Consider the following 20,181-nt stretch of genomic DNA (forward strand, 5'->3'; position numbering starts at 1 on the left):
AGCACCATTCACCAGCACTCTCTGGGCCGGCCATGCAGCCAGTTCTGAACCTAGCAAAGAGTGCTCCTGTCCAAGCCGTGGGCTGTAGTTTTCCAGGAATGTGCTTTGGGGAGACAGTGTCAAAGTCCTTGCTGGAGTCCAGGTACACAACATCCACAGCCTTTCCCACATCCACCAGGAGGGCCACCTGGTCATAGAAGGAGATCAGATTGGTCAGACATGACCTACCCCTCCTAAACCCATGCTGGCTGGGTCTGATACCCTGGCCATTCTGTAGATGCTGCATGATGACACTCAGTATAAATTGCTCCATTATCTTGCCAGGTACTGAGGCCAGGCTGACTGGTTCTCCCCAACCCTGCACTGCAGGAGAGAGAGGAACTGCCGGAGCCACCGACAAGGGAGGCAGCTGGTTCCATAACTGCGGCTGGCAGCCTCATACTGGAGAGCACATCCAGGGCCCCTGCACCACATCCAGCCCAGCCGAACCACATCCAGCAGCCCTGCACCCCATCCAGCCCCCATGCACCACATCCAGCCCCCCTGCACCACATCCAGCCACCCTGCACCATATCCAACCACCCTGCACCACATCCAGCCCCCCTTCACCACATCCAACCGCCCTGCATCACATCCAGCCACCCTCCACCACATCCAGCCCTCCTGCACCACATCCAGCCCTGCTGCACCACATCCTGCCCTCCTGCACCACATCCAGGGCCCCCACACCTCATCCAACCCCCTGCACCTCATCCAATACCCTGCATCGCTGTCGGAATCCAGGACATCTCTCTGGATGCCCTGGATGGCTCAAAGCCTTTGCAGGGGCTCGGAGACCCTGGCAGGAAGCCAAAGACACCTGGAAATTCAATCTTAATTAATGGAGCAAATTATCAACTTTATGTGGAGAATTCCAAGTCACAAAAGTTTAAGTATAGTAGTAACAATCACAGACTGAAGAAAAAATTTTAGAACACTGTACAGGGGGGTTTTGAACCTTGTACAAGGAGCTTTAGAATTCTGTACATAAGATTCTGGAGTTCCAAGATGGAGGGACTTAAGCATACCCTATCCTTCTTCTTTTTTCTCCCTAGCATCCATGTTCAAGATGATGTTAGCATTCACAAATTAGAGCAGAAAGTCACTATCTAACATAAGTGATAAGTATTAGAACAGTATTGTAAACATGGTATATGTAGTTTTTAATAAAAAAAAATAACACCAGCCCAAGAAGCTGTGTGTGCACCTCGGACCAACCTACAAAACAGACCTTAGCAGACCAAACAAAAAAATGTTTGAAATAAAGAAATAATAAACAACCTTGAGAATGTGAACCAAAGACTTCTCGACTCTTTCTTCAGCTGCTGGGTTGGGGAAAAGAGACTTTTAACAGAGACGCACCTCGGGATCTTCCCAATCACACCAACCAGACCAGACCAGAGGAGATCCCGAGACACCGCAGCCTGCAGCCGGTTCATCAGCAGTGGTGCCTGCAGTGCTGGCCAGGAATGCCCCGCTGCTGGCTCCACCGCCTCCAGCCAGCCCGGCTCCCATCCGGGATGTGAGCTGTGGTGCTGAAGAAGATCCCCGGCCTGCCCTGCCACTCCCAGCTGTCCTACTCCCTGCTGTTTCCCTCAGGTCACCAGGGAACAGGGACAGGGACAGCAGCGAGCACCCACAGCCTGTCCCTCAGCAGGGGTGTGCTCTCACAGCTGGGCGCCAGCCTGACCGTACTGCAAAATCTAAAGGTCAACATTCCCTGGAACCAGCACCTTCCTTGCTGTGCCTTGGGGCACCGCATGTGTTCTGCTCTCATTCACAGGGTAGGAGGAGCCGGGTCCCGAGAGGCTGTGCCCTGGTCCATACCCGGGAGTGTGGTATTTTCAGAGTCCCCCATCATTGGGAGGAATGATGACTCTGACTCCATGTTCTTAGAAGGTTAATTTATTATGTTACTATATTATATTAAAGAATACTATAGTAAAACTGTACTGAAGAATAGAGAATGGATACTTACAGAAGGCTAAAAGATGAAAATGAAAAACTTGTGACTCTCTCCAGAGCCCCGACAGAATTTGGTCATTAAGTCAAAATGATTCACATGAAACCAATGAAACATGAACCTGTTGATAAACAATGTCCAAACCACATTCCAAAGCAGCAAAACACAGGAGAAGCAAATGAGATAATATTGTTTTCCTTTTTCTCTGACGTGTCTCAGCTTCCCAGGGGAAGAATCCTGGGCAAGGGAATTTTTCCTGAAAATATGATGATGACACAGGAGGAGTGAGGGAAGGGCGAAATGCCGGGGGGATTGCTGAGACGTTGGCTGCTTGGTGGGGGTGGTGGTGAAGGAGAAGGCAGAAGTGAATCACTCATCTGGGGCTGGGCACAGGCTGTCCCAGGGACCCCAGATCCAGGGGCCCCAAATGACACCAGTGCAAAGCTGGGGGAAGACAACGAGCCGGATGAATCTGGGCTTGGCAGTGGCGGTGTCACCGCCCTGCCCACACGGTCTGGGTCCCTTGGCCTGCCCGCCAGGGCCGGGTCTCCCATCTTGCCCACCACGTCTGGGCCCCACTGCCCGCGGCTGCTGCTGGCCTTCTGAAGAAAAAATGAAAATAATAATAAAAAAAGTAATTAAAAGGAGGGGGAAAGAACTACCATCTTCACTGACAGCTCATAGTGCCAGAAGGCCACCAGCCAGCCTCAGCCCAAGTGGTTGAATTAAAGGCTGTGGCTATGGCATTCTAGAGATTTTCTCAGCACTTCTGAGTTTGATAACAGTTTTACACAGAAAGGTAATCCTGAATACCATCCAGTTTGAGCTTGGGCTGTGGCCAGGTCCTTACTCTACCTGGGTGTGGATGATTGAAAATCTCGGGATCTCCTCTGGTCTGGTCTGGTTGGGAAGATCCCGAGGTGTGTCTCTGTTAAAAGTCTCTTTTCCCCAACCCAGCAGCCGAAGAAGGAGTCAAGAAGTCTTTGGTTCACATTCTCAAGGTTGTTTATTATTTCTTTATCTCAAACATTTTCTGTCTGGCCTGCCAAGGTCTGTTCTGCAGGTCGGTCTGAGGCACACTCTCCGTCTCTTGGGCTGGTGCTATCTTTTATACTAAAAACTACATATACTATGTTTACAATTATGTTCCAATACCTATCACCTATGTTAGACAGTGACTTTCTACTCTAAACCAATCTGTGAATGCCAACATCATCCTGAACATGGATGCCAGGGAGAAGAAAGAAGAAGGACAGGGCACGCCCAAATCCCTCCATCTTGGAACCCCTGACCCCCAATTTCAGAGTTCCAAACCCCCTGTACAAGGTTGAAAACCCCCCTGTACAGTGCTCCAAAATTTTTCCCTTCACCCTGTGATTGCTACTACTATGCTACTTAAAGTTTTGTGACTTGGACTTCTCCATATAAAGTTGGTAATTTGCTCCATGGGTTGAGATTGAATTTCCAGGTGTCTTTGGCTTCTGGCCAGGGTCTCCGAGCCCCTGCCAGGGCTTTGAGCCATCCAGGGCATCCAGAGAGATGTCCTGGGTTCCAACATTGGGGGTCTCTCCCACATTTCCCCTGAACCAGGACAATGATAAAGGTGTCTGTTGATTTCTTGCCAAAACCCTGGCCCAAAAAACAAACGGGATTCTGAATGTGGGTAATGACAGAGAACCCATAGTAAAAGATCCTTGAGTTCCTTCTCAGGAATTTCCACAGGATATGTGGCCGTCACACGCTGTAGGGCAGACAAGATGCTAAGTTGCTCCTGGGAATAAGCTCCCCTCATGTTCTTAATTTTGACCCCTCATACAAAAACCTGTGTCATCTGCAAAATCAATCTGGAGGTTTTCCTGGATATCGGCCAGCAGATCTCACGTGAGGAACTCCCAGGCGCCTTCCATGTTTCCTCCTTTCCTGGTCGAGATTGAAGTGACTTGTCTCAGCAGAGGTCAAGTTGTCTGTTCAGGAATCTTTCTCCAATGGTGTGTCTCTTCTCTGGCTGGGATTTGACGTCTCATGTTCAGTGGCCTGGGCAGGCAAGCCCATGGTGACCCAGGGAAGCCAGTGTCAGAGTCTCTGTGGTCAAGATGACCCCAAGGTGTTGGAAAGTCTCTTCTTTCCCAGTCCTGCGATCAAAGGAGTCGGAATTCCTCAGCTCTGGTTTCTAGGTTGTTCATTTTTCCTTATCTACAACATTCTTTCTCTGACCTGTTGAGTGGCACACTGACCACCCTCAGGACGGTGTTATCTTTTTAAACTAAAAACTACATGTACTTTATTTACAATAATTTTTCAATACCTATCACCTATATCAAAGAGTCTGCCTCTAAACCAATCTAAAACTGCCACCATCACAGCAGAAGATGGAGGACAAGAAGGAGGAGAAAGACAGAACAAGCCCAGATTCCTCTATCTTGCCTCTTGAACCCCCATTCTAAAAACCCCAAAATTCTGCATTTTCTACCTGTGACAAGTTCATATCATTCTATCCATACTCTTGTGGCTTGTACATCTTCATGCAAAGTTGGTAGCTTTTTCCATGGGCTAAACTCAAAGGCACAGGTGTTTTTGACTCCGTGCCAAGGTCTCTGAGCCCCCTGCCAGGGTCTCGAGTCCTCCAGGGCAGCCAGAGGAGTGTCCTGGGTTCCAACAAATCATGACTCATAGAATGGTATCAGCCCATTGGGAGATGCTCCGCCCAGGGGGAGGAGCTCAGCATCCCCACCTGGATATAATCTGGGCTTTGGGACAGGACAGGCAGCCCTTACCCACTGGTTTTCAGAGGACAAGAGCTACCAGATCTTTTCTAGGGGATCACCACTTCAACAAGACCATTTCATCTGGACTGCTACCACCGCCCTAACTAGCAGCGTGTCAGGTTGTATTCTGACTCAGTCGGTGGTTTCATTTTGTACTATTACATATAATTGGGGTTTTTTTCTCTTTTCCAAATAAATTGTGTTTCTGCCTTGGAGTTTCTCACTGGTTTTGCTTTTAAACCAAAACAATTGGCTACTGGCAATGGTTGTTTGGCTTGATTGACCCATTGGATCCACGTGTGTGTTGTGACTGTCTGGCAAGGGGAATGGGTTTCTCTTAGTAGTAAAGTATGGTATAACAAAGTGATTGATCAGCCTGCTGCAAACATGGAGCCAATGCTGATTATTTCCAAGTGGGGACCACTGCTATGATAAGGACTGATGATTTTTCTTTCATCACTGGACAGTCCTTTTTCCAATGCCCCCATTTCTTACAAGATGCACTCTGGTCCTTCTCCATAGGGAAAGCTTTATTGGGTGACTTTTCCTGAGCTGCTTTCCTCCTAGGTTGGGATTAACTCTTTCAGTGGAGCCCCTTCTCAAAATACCTTCCAGGCAACATCCAGGAGTTTATCTCTCTCTTGAACTCCCTTCATCTTTGCTTTTTATATAATTTGAAACCTGATCCACACAGAACAAAACCAGGTGTGCTTTACCATCAGCTGGTTCAGGATCTAGATCATTATATTTGATGGCAGTTTGTCCTCAATTGTTTAAAAAAATCAGCGGGAGATTCATCATAATTTGGCCTCATTTGGTAAAGCTTTCACCAATTTACAGCTTTAGAGACCCCATGTTTTAACCCACACATCACGAGGCTTTGATATAATTTTAATTTTGCCATCTGTTCGGGTGTATTTGCATCCCACCCAGGGTTTCCAAGGGGATATACCTCAGTGAAGCAGCTCCCTGGCTGTGCTCCCCTCAAGGAATGTTGGGGTGGCTTTATTGACCACTCGTCTCTCACTGGGGTCAGGTAATGTGTCTGACACAGAGTTCAGATCAGCCCGCTCTGATTTATATAGAGAATATTAGTTAATAAAATATTCAATTAATTTATTTATTTAGAGGCTGTACGGTGCACACATGAACTGATAGATTATATTGCACCAACCGGCCGCTACAAGGAATCACCAACAATCAATATCAGTATCAAACACCATATCAAATTGCTGTTGAATAATAACAATGTGCAAAAGGCAATACAAAAGTGCAAAAGGCAGTAAAAAATTGCAAAAGGCAATACAAAAGTGCAAAAGCCAATGCAGAACTGCAGAAGGCAATTTTTAAATTGTCATTTATGTCCCGGCTCTGCTACAGGCACAATGGAAAGCAGGAAGCTGCCGAGGGGACTCAGTCACTCCTGTCCCTGAGTGTTCCTGAGTGTCCTCAGTGTCCCTAGACTGTCCCCGGTGACGTAACCCCAGAAGTTCCCAACAAGATTTGGGACAGTATGAATGAAAATTCCCAGAAAATTCCCCCAATTTGTCTCAAATATTGCACGGGGAGGGGACAGGTGAGAGCAGCAATGTCTCCCATGATGTCACTGCCCCCATGATGTCACAGCAGTGACATCACCATCCCTGCAGCAAATTCACGACGTCCTCAATGGCTTTTTGGCATTCTTGGTCTCCACACGGATACTGGAGCTGTTGGCATCAGAACTGAAGATGTGGTTGATGTCATCATGTGTCCCCAGAAGGTGATCCTTGGCCAAGCAGGCGTTGGCCTCACACAGCACTCAGCCATGGCCACCTTGGCTGGCAAGGCCTTGGGGACATTGGGGGACTCCTCCTCTGTTCCCTCTGTGGTGTTTACGATGTCCCTGAGCAGGCACTGCAGCTCCCGGGGGAAGGCGGTGGCTTTGTCACACGCAGCCACCAAGCACTCCAGCAGCCCCAGGGCCACCTTCACCTCCTGGTGGCCATCAACACCTGGCTCTTGGCCACCACGGCCTCTCCCATGGCCACGGTGGCCACCAGCACTTCATTGGTGGCCGCCACCACCCAGGCCTTGAGCGCAGCCCCTCCTCCCTGTCAAGGGCCAGTGGCAGCTCCTGTTCTGGGGCCACCGTGTTTTCCTGAGCTGTCCCCAAGCAGGCGGCCGTGTCCTGCCAGTCCCTGGCCTGGGCGGTGGCTGCTGTGGTGGCCTCAGCAGTGGCCACCTCCCTGCAGGTGGCACGGAGCTCAGTGGCCTCCCTGGCCAGCTGGGCCCAGCTGTCCATGAGCCTGGACACCGACTCCCGCCAGGCGCTGGCCACAGCTCTCACATCAGCCCAGGTGGTCCCAGGGTGGCCCCGAGGGTGGCCAAGGCCCAGCCCAGGGAGGGGACACCACGGTGGAGGTGACACTGCCGTGGTTCAGGGTCCTACGGAGCCTCCCGGTGAATCTCCTCAGGTACCTTCATGCAGGGAGTTTGGGGACTTGTGCAGGCACTTGCCCCTGTATGGCCCAGTCACGGTGGCCACCACCTCGCCCACGATGGCCACCACATCCATCATCACCTCCAGCTGCAGAAGGGACAGCTGGGAAGGGGACAGGGGAGGTGTCAGGGACCTGGTGACACTTGTGACTTCCCAGGGTCCCCCTTGTGCCCTCCCTGGAGGGCTCTGCTGTCCCCTCTGTCCCTTTGAGAGCCCCTGTCCACTACCCCTGTGTCCCCTCTGCCACTCCGCGTGTCCCCTCTGCGGGGACACAGGGACAGCATGCAGGTGGCACCAGTGACATGGCAGTACCACCAGCCCAGTGGCGCCAGTTCTGTCCCAGGCTGGTGGCACTCGAGGGGCTCTTGGTGACACGAGGAGCTGGTGGCCCTCGAAGAACTGGTGACAACTGAGGGGGTCTTGGTGACACGAAGAGCTGGTGGCACTCGAGGAGCTGGTGGCACTCAGGGAGGTGGTGACACTTGAGGGACTCTTGGTGACATGAGGAACTGGTGGCACTTAAGGGAGCTGGTGGCACTTGAGGAGCTCTTGGTGCAACGAGGAGCTGGTGGCACCGAGGAACTGGTGACATTTGAGGGGGTCTTGGTGACATGAGGAGCGGATGGCACTTGAGGAGCTCTTGGTGAAACGAGGAGCTGGTGGCACTTGAGGAACTGGTGACATTTGAGGGGCTCTTGGTGACATGAGGAGCTGGTGGCACTTGAGGAACTGGTGGCACTTGGGGAGCTGGTGGCACTTGAGGGGCTCTTGGTGACACGAGCAGCTGGTGGCACTTGAGGAACTGGTGGCACTTGAGGGGCACTTGGTAACATGAGGGGCTGGTGGGACTGAAGTGTCCACAACTTTCTCCAGTGACATCACTGCCCTAATGATTTCACACCGGTGACATCACTGTCCCCACAGCATGTCACTGTGATATTTCATGTAAAATCCCTTTGCCAGGATTTTTTCTCCTGGCAAGCTTCAGCTTCTCCATGTTGTGCTGCTTTGGAATGCGGTTTGGAGAACTGTTTATCCAAACATGTGAATTGTTTTCAATTAATGGCCAATCACAACCAGCTGTGTCAGGCTCTCTGCTCTGTCACGGGTTTTTACTATTCATTCTTTTCTACCTTTCTGATGTATCCTTTCGATATTTCTTTAGTATAGTTTTAGTATAGCGTATTTAATATAATATCATAAAACAATAAATCATCCTGAAAAATGGAGTCAGATTCTCATCTCTTCTCTCATCCTGGGACCTACAAACACCACCACAACAGCAGCCTCGGAATGTCCTCGATGGCTTTTTGGCACTGCTCGTCCACTGTGCGGCTGCCGGGGCCACCGGGGCCGCCATGGTCACCACAGGGACTCAAGAGGATGTTGTCAATGACCCCAAGTGTCCCCAGTAGGTGATCCTTGGCCAGGCGGGCGCTGGCCACCCACAGCCACTCAAACTCGGCCACCTTGGCCACCAAGGCCTGGAGGACATCAGGGGACACCTCATTTGTCCCCTTCAGGATGGCCTTGATGTCCTTGAGCCGGCACTCCATGTTCCAGTTGAACAAGGTGGCTTTGTCACACATGGCCACCAAACGCTGCAGTGGCCCCAGGGCCACCTCGGCCCAATGTCCCCTCCTGGTGGCCGCCACAGCCTCTCCCATGGCCTCGTTGGTGGCTGCCACCACCTGGGCATCGTGTGTGGCCATTTCCTGGGCCACCTCCTCCTTGTCCCGGGCCACCATCAGCTGCTGGTCTGTGACCACCTTCCTGCAGGTGTCATGGAGCTTGGTGGCTTCCCTGGCCAGCTGGTCCCAGCAGTCCACGAGCCTGGCCACCAACTCCCGCCAGGCGCTGGCCACGGCTCTCACATTGGCCTGGGTGGTCCCAGAGGCTGTCCTGAGGGCGGCCAGGGCCCGGCCCAGGGAGGGGATACCAGAGTTGCCCAGAGAGGTGACATCACCGTGGTCCAGGATCTTACAGAGGCTCCGGGTGAAGTTCTTCAGGTCCTCATGCAGGGTGTCTGGGGACTCGTGCAGGAACTTGCCCCTGTGTGGCCCGGTCACAGTGGCCACCACCTCGCCCAGGGTGGCCACCACGGCCACCAGCGCATGCAGATGCGGAGGGGACACCTGGGGAGGGGACAGAGAAGGTGTCAGGGACCTGGTGGCACTTGTAGCTTCCTGCAGTGGCCATTGTGCCATCAAGGGATCACCTTTGCCACTCAGTCCCTTTGTCAGCATTTTGTCTCCACTGCCACCCCTCACAAGCCCCCCTGTCCCTTCCCCTCCTTGTGTCCCCCCATCTTCCATTGCTCCCCCCCTCACAGTGCCCCCCCCCCATACCAGTGTCTCTTCTGTTCCCCTCTGCCCCCCGTCCCACCTCTCGTGGCTCCATGCTGACTGGGGACATCTCGGGGATGCTCTTGGGACACTCCGGGGGTCGAAGGAGCCTTGGGATGTCCTCAGTGGCTCTTCGGCACCGCTCGGCTACTCCACAGGCACTGGGGCTGGCGGGACCACCAGTGAAATAGAACTCAATGATTCTGTCAACTGTCCCCAGCAGGTGATTCTTGGCCAGGTGGGCGTTGGCCTCCAACAGCCGCTCGGCCACGGCCACCTTGGGCACCAAGTCTTCAGGGACATTGGGGGATGCCACATTTATCCCCTCCAGGGCAGCCTTGATGTCCCTGAGCAGGCGCTGCAGCTCCCGGGGGAAGGCGGTGGCTTCATCACACGCGGCCACCAAGCGCTCCAGCAGCCCCAGGGCCTCCTCCAGCCGCTGTCTCACCGTGGTGGCCCTGGTTGCCTCGCTGGCAGCCTCCCTGGCCTCTTCCCTCACCTCGGCTTTATGCACATCCACCACCTCTGCCCCCTCCTCTGCACCTGGGGCCTCACCCAGCTCCGCCATGTTTTCCTGAGCTGTCCCATCACGGGCAGCCTCCTCCTGGAGCTCCTTGGTCTGGGAGGTAGCCTCCCTGTGGGCCACCTCATTGACCACCCTCCTGCAGGTGTTGCGGAGCTTGGTGGCTGCCCTGGCCCGCTGGGCCCAGCCGTTAACAAGCCCAGACACCGACCTGTGCCAGTGGCAGGCTGCCAATATTACATGGACCTGGGTTGTCCATGGGATGTTCTTCCACGCAGCCAGGGCTTGGATTATGCTGGTAGGAGGGTCATCATCATCAAAGATGACATCGCGGTACCACCAGGTGTCATCAATGCGGTACAGGGTGTCCCGGAACTCCTTGGTGAATTCCTCCAGGTCCCAGTACAGGCATGTTGGGGACATGAGCAGCCGCATCATCTCATCCACCCTGGGCAGGGTGGCCAGCAGCTCACCCAGGATGGCCACCACAGTAACCTGTGGCTGCAGCAAGGCCGGGGACAGCTGGGGAGAGGACAGGGAAAGTGTCAGGGACCTGGTGGCACTTACAGCCTCCTGGGGTGGCCCCATACTCCCAAGGGGTTCCCTTTGCCCCCTCAGTCCTTTTGTCACACTCTTGTTCCCTCTGCCATCCCCTGCCCCTCCCCACATAGCTCCTTCTGCCCCCTGCCCCTCTGCTGTCTCCTCTGCTACCCCCTGCCCCTCTGCTGTCCCCTCTGCCACCCACTACCACCACACTCGTAGCCTCTGCCACAGCTGTTGTCCCCTCTGCCACCCCCCGTGTCCCCCGTCCCCAATGCCCCAGCTTCCCGTGTCCCCTTTCCCTCTTTGTCACCCCCCCCGCCAATCCCTCCTCCCCTTTTGCGACCCCGTCCTCTTCCACCACTCACCATTTCCCCTCCATCCCTCATTGCCCCCTTAACCCCCCACCTTGTCCCCTCCCCCACCACGTGTCCCCTCTGTCCCCCTCTCCCATCGCACCGCTTGGAGCTCCATGCTCACTGAGGACAGCTTGGGGACACTCTGGGGATGCGCCGGGGCTTGAAGGAGCCTTGGGATGTCCTCGGTGGCTCTTCGGCACCGCTCGGCCACCCTGTGGCAGCGGGGGCTGTCGGGACCACAGCTGAAATAGCAGTCGATTATGTCCTCAAGTGTTCCTCCCAGATGATCCTTGGCCAGCCGGACGTTGGCGTCCCACAGCCACTCAGTCACAGCCACCTTGGCCACCAAGTCCTCAGGGACATTTGGGGATACCTCATTTGTCCCATTCATGGCGGCCACAATCTCCCCAACCCTGCGCTGCAGCTCCCGGGGGAAGGCAGTGGCTTCGTCACACGCGGCCACCAAGCGCTCCAGCAGCCCCAGGGCCGCCTCCACCCGCTGTCTCATCTTGGTGTCACTTGCTGCCCAGCTGGCAGCCATCCTGGCCTCTTCTCTCACCCAGGCTTCATGCCTGGCCACCACTGTGGCACCCTCCTCCCCACCTGGGCCCTGACCCAGCTCCATCATGTTTTCCTGAGCTGTCCCATCACGGGCAGCCTTGTCCTGCAGCTCCCTGGCCCGGGCGGTGCTGGTGGCCTCCCTGTCGGCTGCCTCTGTGACCACCTCCCTGCAGGCATTGTGGAGCTCGGTGGCTGCCCTGACTAGCTCGGCCCAGCTGTTCACAAGCACAGCCAGCGACCCCTGCCACTCGCTGGCCACCAGTGTCACATGGTTCTGGGGGGTCCATGGGGTGCTCTCACAGGTGGCCAAGGCCCGCCTCAGGGGGGTCGGAGGGTCATCATCGTCGGAGGTGACATTGCGGTGCCACCAGATGTCATCAGTGCAGTACAGAGTGGCCCGGAGATCCCTGATAAATTCCTCCAGGTCCCAGTACAGGCACCTTAGGAACAGCAGCATCATCTCGTCCAGACTGGGCAGGGTGGCCAGCAGCTCGCCCAGGATGGCCACCACGGTGACCTGTGGCTGCAGCAGGGCTGGGGACAGCTGGGGAGGGGACAGGGGAGGTGTCAGGGACCTGGTGGCACTTGTGGCAACCTGAGGTGGACCCCTGCCGCTGAAGGATCCCCTTTGTCCCCTCCGTCCCTTTGTCAACCTCTTGTTCCCTCTGCCCCTACCCCCGTAGCTCCTCCTGCCCCACTGCTGTCCCCCTACCACCACACTCATAGCCCCTGCCACTCCCTGCTATCCCCTCTGTCATCCCCCTACAGCCCTCATGTCCCCCACCACCGTGTGTCCCCCCATCACCCACTGTCCCCTGCCTACCATGTCCCCGCCCCCTCTGTCACGTCCCTGCTTCCTGCTGCTTCCCTGTCCCCTTCAAGATTCCCTGTCCCCTCCTACCACCCCCCATGCCCCCCCATACCCCATTGCCTCCTCCCCATCAAATGTCCCACTCTGTCCCCCCCTCCCCCCATCGCACCTCTTGAAGCTCCATGTTCACTGGTGAATCCTTGGAGACACCTTGAGGGCACTCCAGGGGTCGAAGGAGCCTTGAAATGCCCTCGGTGGCTCTTCGGCACCGCTCAGCCACCCCACAGGCGGTGTTGGGACCACAACTGAAATACAGGTTGATGGTGTCATCAAGTGTCCCCTCCAGATGATCCTTAGCCAGGCGGGCGTTGGCCTCCCACAGCCGTTCAGCCACGGCCACCTTGGCCACCAAGGCCTCAGAGACATTGGGGGATGCTTCATTTGTTCCCTCCAGGGCGGCTTTGATGTCCCCAACCCTGCGCTGCAGCTCCCGGGGGAGGACGGTGGCTTCATCACACGCGGCCACCAAGCGCTCCAGCAGCCCCAGGGCCACCTCCACCCGCTGTCTCACCATGGTGGCCCTGGTTACCTCGCTGGCAGCCACCCTGGCATCTCTCCTCACCTGGGCTTCGTGCCCAGCCACCACCTCGGCCCCCTCCTCCCCACCTTGTGCCTGACCCAGCTCCACCATGTTTTCCTGAGCTGTCCCATCACGGGCAGCCTCCTCCTGCAGCTCCCTCTCCCACATGGTGGCATGGTCCAGCATTGCGGCCGCCTCAGTGGCCATTTCCCTGCCGGTGTTGTGGAGCTTGGCGGCCCTCCTGGCCAGTGGGGCCCAACTGTCCACAAGCATGTCCACTGACACCGACCACTGGATGGCCGCCATTGTCACATGGTCCCATGTGGTCCATGGGGTGCTCTCCCAGGAAGCCAGGGCCTGGCTCAGGGAGATTAGATGGTCATCATCATCATCGGAGGTGACAAGTTCATCATCATCAGAGGTGACTTTGTAGCGCCACCAGATGTCATCAACCCAGTACAGGGTGGTGAGGTACTCGTTGAAGTCCACCAGGTCCCAGTACAGGTGAACTGCGGATAACATCATCATCTCGTTCTTCCTGGGCAGGGTGGCCAGCAGCTCACCCAGGATGGCCACCACGGTGACCTGTGGCTGCAGCAGGGCTGGGGACAGCTGGGGAGGGGACAATGAAGGTATCATTGACATAGTGGCACTTACGGCCTCCTGGAGTGGCCCCCTGCCTTCAAGGGATCCCCTTTGTCAGCCTCTTGTTCCCTCTGCCATCCCCTGCCCCTCCCCTTGTAGCTCCTCCCACCCCCTGCCCCCACCGCGGTCACCTCTGCCACGCCCTGCTGCTACACTGATACTCTGCCACCCTCTGTTGTCCCCTGTGTCCCCTCCCACACCATGTCATCCCCAGCCCCCCACTGCACCCTCCCCCCCTTTTCCCTCCACTGCTCTGTCACCCCCCGCTTCCTGCCATACTCTCTCGTCCCCTTTGCAGCCCCATGTCCCATCCATCCCTCATTGTCCCCACCCGCCCCAGTGTCCCCTCTGTCCCCCTCTCCCCACTGTCACACCTCTTGGGGCTCCATGCTGACTGGGGACACCTCGGGGATGCTCTGGGGATGCTCCTGGGCTCGAAGGAGCCTTGGGATGTCCTCGATGGCTCTTTGGCACCGCTCGGTCACTCCACAGCCACTGGGGCTGGCAGGACCACCAGTGAAATAGAACTTGATGATGTCATCAACTGCTCCCAGCAGGTGATCCTTGGCCAGGAGGGCGTTGGCCTCCCACAGCCGCTCGGCCTTGGCCACCTTGGCCATCAAGTCTTCAGGGACATTGGGGGATGCCTCATTTGTCCCCTCCAGGGCAGCCTCAGTGTTCCTGAGCAGGCGCTGCAGCTCCCGGGGGAAGGCAGTGGCTTCGTGACACGCGGCCACCAAGCGCTGCAGCAGCCCCAGGGCCTCCTCTGCCCACTGTCTCACCGTGGTGGCCCTTGTTGCCTTGTTGGTAGGCACCCGGGCATCTCTCCTCACCCGGGCTTCATGCCCAGCCACCACCTCGGCCCCCTCCTCCCTGCCCAGGGCCTGACCCAGCTCCGCCATGTTTGCCTGAGCTGTCCCATCATGGGCAGCCTTGTCCTGCAGCCGCCTGGCCCAGGCAGTGGCCATTCTATATCCTGCCTCAGTGGCCACCTCCCTGCAGGTGTTGCGGAGCTTGGTGGCCGCCCCGGCCTGCTGGGCCCAGCTGTCCACAAGAGCATCCACCAACTCGTGCCAATGCCAGGCCTCCACTGTCACGTGGAACCAGGTGGTCCATGGGGTCCTCTCATAGGCAGCCAGGGCGCGGCTCAGGGAGGTCGGAGGGTCATCACCCTCACAGGTGACATTGCGATGCCACCAGGTGCCATTAATGCGGTACAGCGTGGCCCGGAGATCCTTGCAAAATTTCTTCAGGTCCGAGTACAGGCGCAATGGGGACACGAGCATCTTCATCTCGTCCAGCCTGGGCAGGGTGGCCAGCAGCTCGCCCAGGGTGGCCACCACAGTGACCGGCGGGTGCAGCATTGCCGGGGACAGCTGGGGAGGGGACAGGGGAGGTGTCAGGGACCTGATGGCCCCTGTGCCATCCCGGGGGCCCCTTTGTCCACCCACCCCGAGGGCTCTGCTGTCCCCTCTGTCCCTTTGTCACCCTCCTGACCCCTCTGCCACCCCACACTGTTGCTATCGTGTGCCCCATCCCCCACTGTCCCCTCCCTCCCATCGCACCTCTTGGGGCTCCATGCTCCCTGGGGACACCTTGGGGACACATTGAGGGCGCTCCGGTGGCGAAGGAGACAGGGGACCAGCGCCGGTCCCGGCCCAGAACCGGCCCCGTGGGCGTCGCCAAGAAAATGGCGGCACCGCCTCTGGAGGGGCCGGAAAGGGGCGGGGCGATGTGGAGTCACCGCCCTCTCACACCGTACCGGTACCGCCCCTATCCCTGGAAAGCTCCAGGATTTGGGCGCTTTGGCTGGATCCTAGGGGATTTAGGCTCAGCCCCAGGAGGTTTAGGCTCCACCCCGCCATTTCCAGCCGGATTAATTCCGCCGTTCCCGGCTGGATTTAGGAGGGAACGCGGAGCGCTGTGAGGAGCGGGCGGAACTGCCCTCAGCCAAGATGGCGGCAGAGCTGCCCTGCCGTGAAGCGCGGACCAATCAGAAGCCGCGCCTGGCAGAAGTACTGGCAGAAGATCCCCCTGCGGCGGCGTCGCCGACAGTTTCCGGTAGGGACGCGGTGCATTGTGGGCATTGTAGTCCCGGTGGGGCCCAGCGGTGGCGGAGCGGGGCCGGGGGTGGCGGGGCGGGAATCTGGGGGCGCCGAGGGAGCCCCGGGACCGCCCCGGCAGCGCGGGATGGGCGACAGCGACCGCGGCCAGCACCGGGAGCGGGGAGCGGCATGGGGGGTGGGGGGGGTTTGGGGGGTGTGAGGGAAAACTGGGGGTCGTGAGGGGGTTTGGGGGGTCCTGAGTGAGAATGGGGGGTCCTGAGGGGGTTTGGGGGATTCTGAGGGGGTTTGGGGGGTCCTGAGGGGGTTTGGGAGGTTCTGAGGGAGAATGGGGGCTCTTGAGGGGATTTGGGGTGTCCTGAGGGGATTTGGGGGGTGTGAGGGAAAACTGGGGGTCGTGAGGGGGTTTGGGGAATTCTGAGGGGATGTGGAGGGCCCTGAGGGGGTTTGGGGTTCCTGAGGGAGAATTGGGGGTTCTGAGAGAGAATTGGGGAGATCTGAGTGGATCTGGGGGGGTCTTGAGTGGATTTGTGGGTCCTGAGGAGATTTGGAGGGGTCATGAGGGGGTTTGGGGGCGCTGAGGGGATATGAGGGGAGTTGGGGGGATCTGAGGGAGAATTGAGGGTCCTGAAGGGGTTTGGGGTGGATTTTCGGGGGTTCTGAGGGAGAATTGGGGGTGTGAGAGGATTTGAGGGGGATTTTGGAGAGTCCTGAGGGTGTTTGGTGGGTCCTGAGGGGATTTTGAGGTTCCTGCAGAAATTTGGGGGGGATGTTGAAGGGTCGTGAGGGCATTTTGGGGGATCCCAACTGGGTTTTGTACATTTTGAAGAAATCTGGGGGAATTTTGGGGGGTCCTTGACTGGATTTGGGGGTTCATAACTGAATTGTGGGGGTTCTGGGCTGATTTTGGGGGTCTCTGACCAGAGTTATGGGGGGTTTGGGGTAATTTTGGGGTCTCTGCCCTGATTTTGAGGATTCCTGATGAGATTTTGGGGACTTTTGGGGTAATTTTGGCTGCCGTGATCCAATTTTGGGGGTCCCTGACTGGATTTTTGGGTATTTTGGTGGAATTTTGGGGTGTTTTGGGGTAATTTGGGATTCCTGAGGGATTTTGGGCGTCCCTGATGGGATTTTGGGGTGATTTGGTGCAATATTTGGGGTGATTTGTGGTAATTTCAGGGTCTGTCAAGGTATATGGGTGTAATTTTGGGGTATTTTGGTGTACCTTGGTTTGAACAGACAGGTGTGTGCTGAGGAAGGCAGGAGACCCCTGAAATGGAAAATGTGAACCCTCTCCCTCTGAATTGTTATAAATTTGAAAATAAAAGGCTCTCAGGCAAATACATGGGAGCAGGAATAACAGTTCTTTATTTGGGAAGGAAAATAAAATAAAATAAAATAAAATAAAATAAAATAAAATAAAATAAAATAAAATAAAATAAAATAAAATAAAATGTAATATGGAAATAAGAATAAAAATGAAATAAAAATAAAACAAAGTAATAAATAATAAAAGGATAAAAATAAAAATAAGATAAAAATAAAATAAAGAATAAAAATTCAAGAAATAAAAAGACAGAAATAAAAATAAAAATTAGATTAAAATAAAATTTAAAATTTTAAATGAAAAAAATAAATAATCTAAAGGTAGAAATAAAATATTAATAAGATAAAAAAATTTAAAAGTATATAAATAAAACTGATATAAACCCAAAATATAAATAAGATAAAAATAAGAATAAAAATAGTAAAAAAAAAAAAATTAAAAAAGTATAAAAACAAAGTCAAAAAAACAAAATAAGAAGAAAGCTGCTGCTGCTCTGGGAATGCAGTGGGAAAGACTCTCTGCTGTTCCAAATTTTTATCAGCCATGCAGTGACACTCACTGGCCCAGGAGCAGGAGATAATTAATAATTAATGGCTCATTAACAGCAGATCTCTCCTGGAGGGAGGATTGGCTGTGGAAGGGATAAAGAAAACTGCGCGATGAGCAGGAGAGAACTGCCCCAGCAGAGAGAAACAGAATACACAGCCCATCCCAACCTGAGACACACCTGTGACACCTGAGTGACATCTGTGACACCTGTGACACCTGAGTGACACCTGAGTGACACCTGAGTGACACCTGGACAGCTAATGTCACACCTGAGTGACACCTGTGAGACCTGAGTGACACCTGGGCAGGTAATGCCCCACCTGAGTGACACCTGTGACACCTGGACAGGTAATGTCACACCTGAGTGACACCTGTGACACCTGAGTGACACCTGGGCAGGTAATGTCACACCTGAGTGACACCTGAGTGGCACCTGCCACACTTGGGCAGGTGCAGGGACAGCTTTGTGAGGCACAGGGGCACCTGTGGGGGGACAGGGACATGGGGCAGGGGACAGCTGAGCAGTGGCACCTGGGACACCTGAGTGACTCCCATCACACCTGGATGATGTCACACCTGGATGATGTCACACCTGGGCAGGAGGGGGGTGTGGGCAGGTGATGTCATGGCTAGGTGAGCTGGTGACGTCACACCTGGGTGGGGGTGATGTCATAACCAGGTGACATCACACCTGGATAACCAAGTCCCACCCACACCTGGGCACCTGGATCCCTCACACACCTGGATCCCTCACACCTGGATCCCCCCTCACACCTGAGTCCCTCACACCTGGATCCCCCCTCACACCTGGATCCCCCCTCACACCTGGATCCCTCACACCTGGATCCCCCCTCACACCTGGATCCCTCACACCTGGATCCCTCACACACCTGGATCCCTCACACCTGGATCCCCCCCTCACACCTGAGTCCCTCACACCTGGATCCCTCACACCTGGATCCCCCCTCACACCTGGATCCCTCACACCTGGATCCCTCACACCTGAGTCCCAGCCCGCCCAGATATTCGGGTTCCTGCACACCTGGATCAGCAGTTCCCAGCACACCTGGGCACCTGCACCCTGCCCGGACACACCTGGATCCCTCCCAGGACACCTGGATCCCCCCAAAAAGCACCTGAAACCCCCCAGAAACTCCTGGAACAGCCCAAAACCCACCTGGAACTGCCCAAAACCCACCTGGAACTGCCCAAAAACCACCTGGACCGACCTAAAAACCATTGGGGACCCCCCAAATCCACCTGGGACCCCCAAAAGCTCACCTGTCCCCTCCCCCGTGATGTCACAGGTGGCTATGCCCCTTCCCCCCCATGCTGGTTTCTATTTTTGGGTCGATTGGGGGCAGATTTTGGTTTCCATTTTTGAAAATCCAACTGGGGGCGGGGCCAAGGCTCTTTAGAGGGCGGGGCTTTGGGAGGGGGCGGGGCCAGAAGGCAGAACTGGGACTTGGGAGAGGCGGGGCCTGAAGGGGTGGGGCAGAAGTGGGTGTGTCCAGCAGCAAGGGGTGGGGCTGGAAATGCGGGGCGTGGCCTAAAAGGGGTGTGGTCAACACCTGGGGGTTTGTCCTGCCCCCTCCTGCCCCCCAAATTCCCTGGAGAGAGAGAGTGAAATTGGGATAAAAAGGAGGCTGCAACCCCAAAAATTGGAGAGAGCTTAGGGGAATGCCCCGTGGCCTCTGCCTTTATTGGGATAAAGCAAAAGGATTCTTCTGGCTGCTTTCTGGACATAAACCTCTGGGGTTTGGCGATTGATTTCCCTGACAATAGCAGAAATAAACGCAATTTTAACATTTTCCATATAGAATCCATTTTAATATTTGTGAAAAGCCAACAAGATAATCTGTATTCATAAGAATTATACATATAGAATACATCTTAATATTTGTGAAAAGCCAACAACATAATCGGTATTTATAACACACTGAGAGGTAAAGACACACTCCTGACAGGACTCCTTGATAGAGGAGCTGTTATCTCAAAGTGTGGCTGTTATCTCAGATGTGGCTGTTATCTCAAAGTGTGGCTGTTATCTCAGGTGTGGCTGTTATCTCTGGTGTGGCTGTGTCCTAGGGTGACATTATGATGCTTGTGTCCCCACTCTTCTATTCTATTTATGCTGGAGATCATGTCCTGTACCTTCCAGACTGGTGAGACAGAGTGGAGATTTTCCAGAGCAGAAATCTGTTATGAATAGAAAGTTGTATTTTTTTTAAGTTTCAGACTTAAAAAACAAGTCAGACCGGTCAGACTTCTTTGGTTTCGCTGCCAAAGAAAAAGTTCTTAATTACCCGTTAATGGCCGGTGATTAACTATTGTTTCCCTGATGCTGGCCGTTTGCCAAGAAGACATCAGGACAGACTTTCCAAGGAGTGACACCAGAGCCAGCATGCAAATGAGAAATGCATTGCACCCTGGGTTTTTACAGTTTTACAGTTTTTACAAGAAAAACCCCTAAAATCACGAGCCAACAAGTGACTTAAGTGACGTCTAAGGATGGGAGCATAGTCCCGTACCTGCTTGGACCTTTTTATTTCTCACCCTAACCTGAGGAGAAACTGATTAAAGAGACCCCCCGGGTTTCTAAACCAACAAATCAAGGACTCAACGACTC

The 20,181-nt window shown here is 54.8% G+C and overlaps 1 protein-coding gene and 1 long non-coding RNA gene across 3 annotated transcripts; both read right to left on the reverse strand.

Moving 5' to 3' along the window:
- Window positions 1-5,873: 5,873 nt before the first annotated feature.
- On the reverse strand, window positions 5,874-15,497 carry LOC135286336 (uncharacterized). Of its 2 annotated transcripts, XM_064399466.1 has the most exons (6): window positions 15,179-15,497; window positions 13,988-14,989; window positions 12,558-13,580; window positions 11,117-12,121; window positions 9,635-10,639; window positions 5,874-9,384 (listed from the first exon to the last, which is right to left on the reverse strand). In XM_064399466.1, the coding sequence occupies exons 1-6, from the start codon at window positions 15,191-15,193 to the stop codon at window positions 8,512-8,514; spliced, it is 4,923 nt and encodes a 1,640-aa protein (XP_064255536.1). In that variant the 5' UTR covers window positions 15,194-15,497; the 3' UTR covers window positions 5,874-8,511. The 2 variants fall into 2 exon arrangements, with proteins under 2 accessions (XP_064255536.1, XP_064255537.1); XM_064399467.1 differs by lacking the exon at window positions 11,117-12,121.
- Window positions 15,498-17,065: 1,568 nt separating this feature from the next.
- LOC135286337 (uncharacterized) lies at window positions 17,066-18,864 on the reverse strand. The gene is made up of 3 exons (XR_010350708.1): window positions 18,439-18,864; window positions 17,791-18,319; window positions 17,066-17,739 (listed from the first exon to the last, which is right to left on the reverse strand). It is a non-coding gene; the product is annotated as an uncharacterized LOC135286337 (long non-coding RNA).
- Between the last annotated feature and the right edge of the window lie 1,317 nt (window positions 18,865-20,181).

Source organism: Passer domesticus, chromosome 26, assembly GCF_036417665.1.
Source record: "Passer domesticus isolate bPasDom1 chromosome 26, bPasDom1.hap1, whole genome shotgun sequence".
Classification (NCBI taxonomy): Eukaryota; Metazoa; Chordata; class Aves; order Passeriformes; family Passeridae; genus Passer; species Passer domesticus.

Excerpts from the sequence above, each read along its gene's own strand:
- LOC135286336 (XM_064399466.1), bottom strand. Across the intron at positions 12,122-12,557 it reads TGAACATGGAGCTTCAAGAG|CTGTCCCCAGCCCTGCTGCA; the intron begins GTGCGATGGGGG and ends TCCCCTCCCCAG. Across the intron at positions 10,640-11,116 it reads TGAGCATGGAGCTCCAAGCG|CTGTCCCCGGCCTTGCTGCA; the intron begins GTGCGATGGGAG and ends TCCTCTCCCCAG.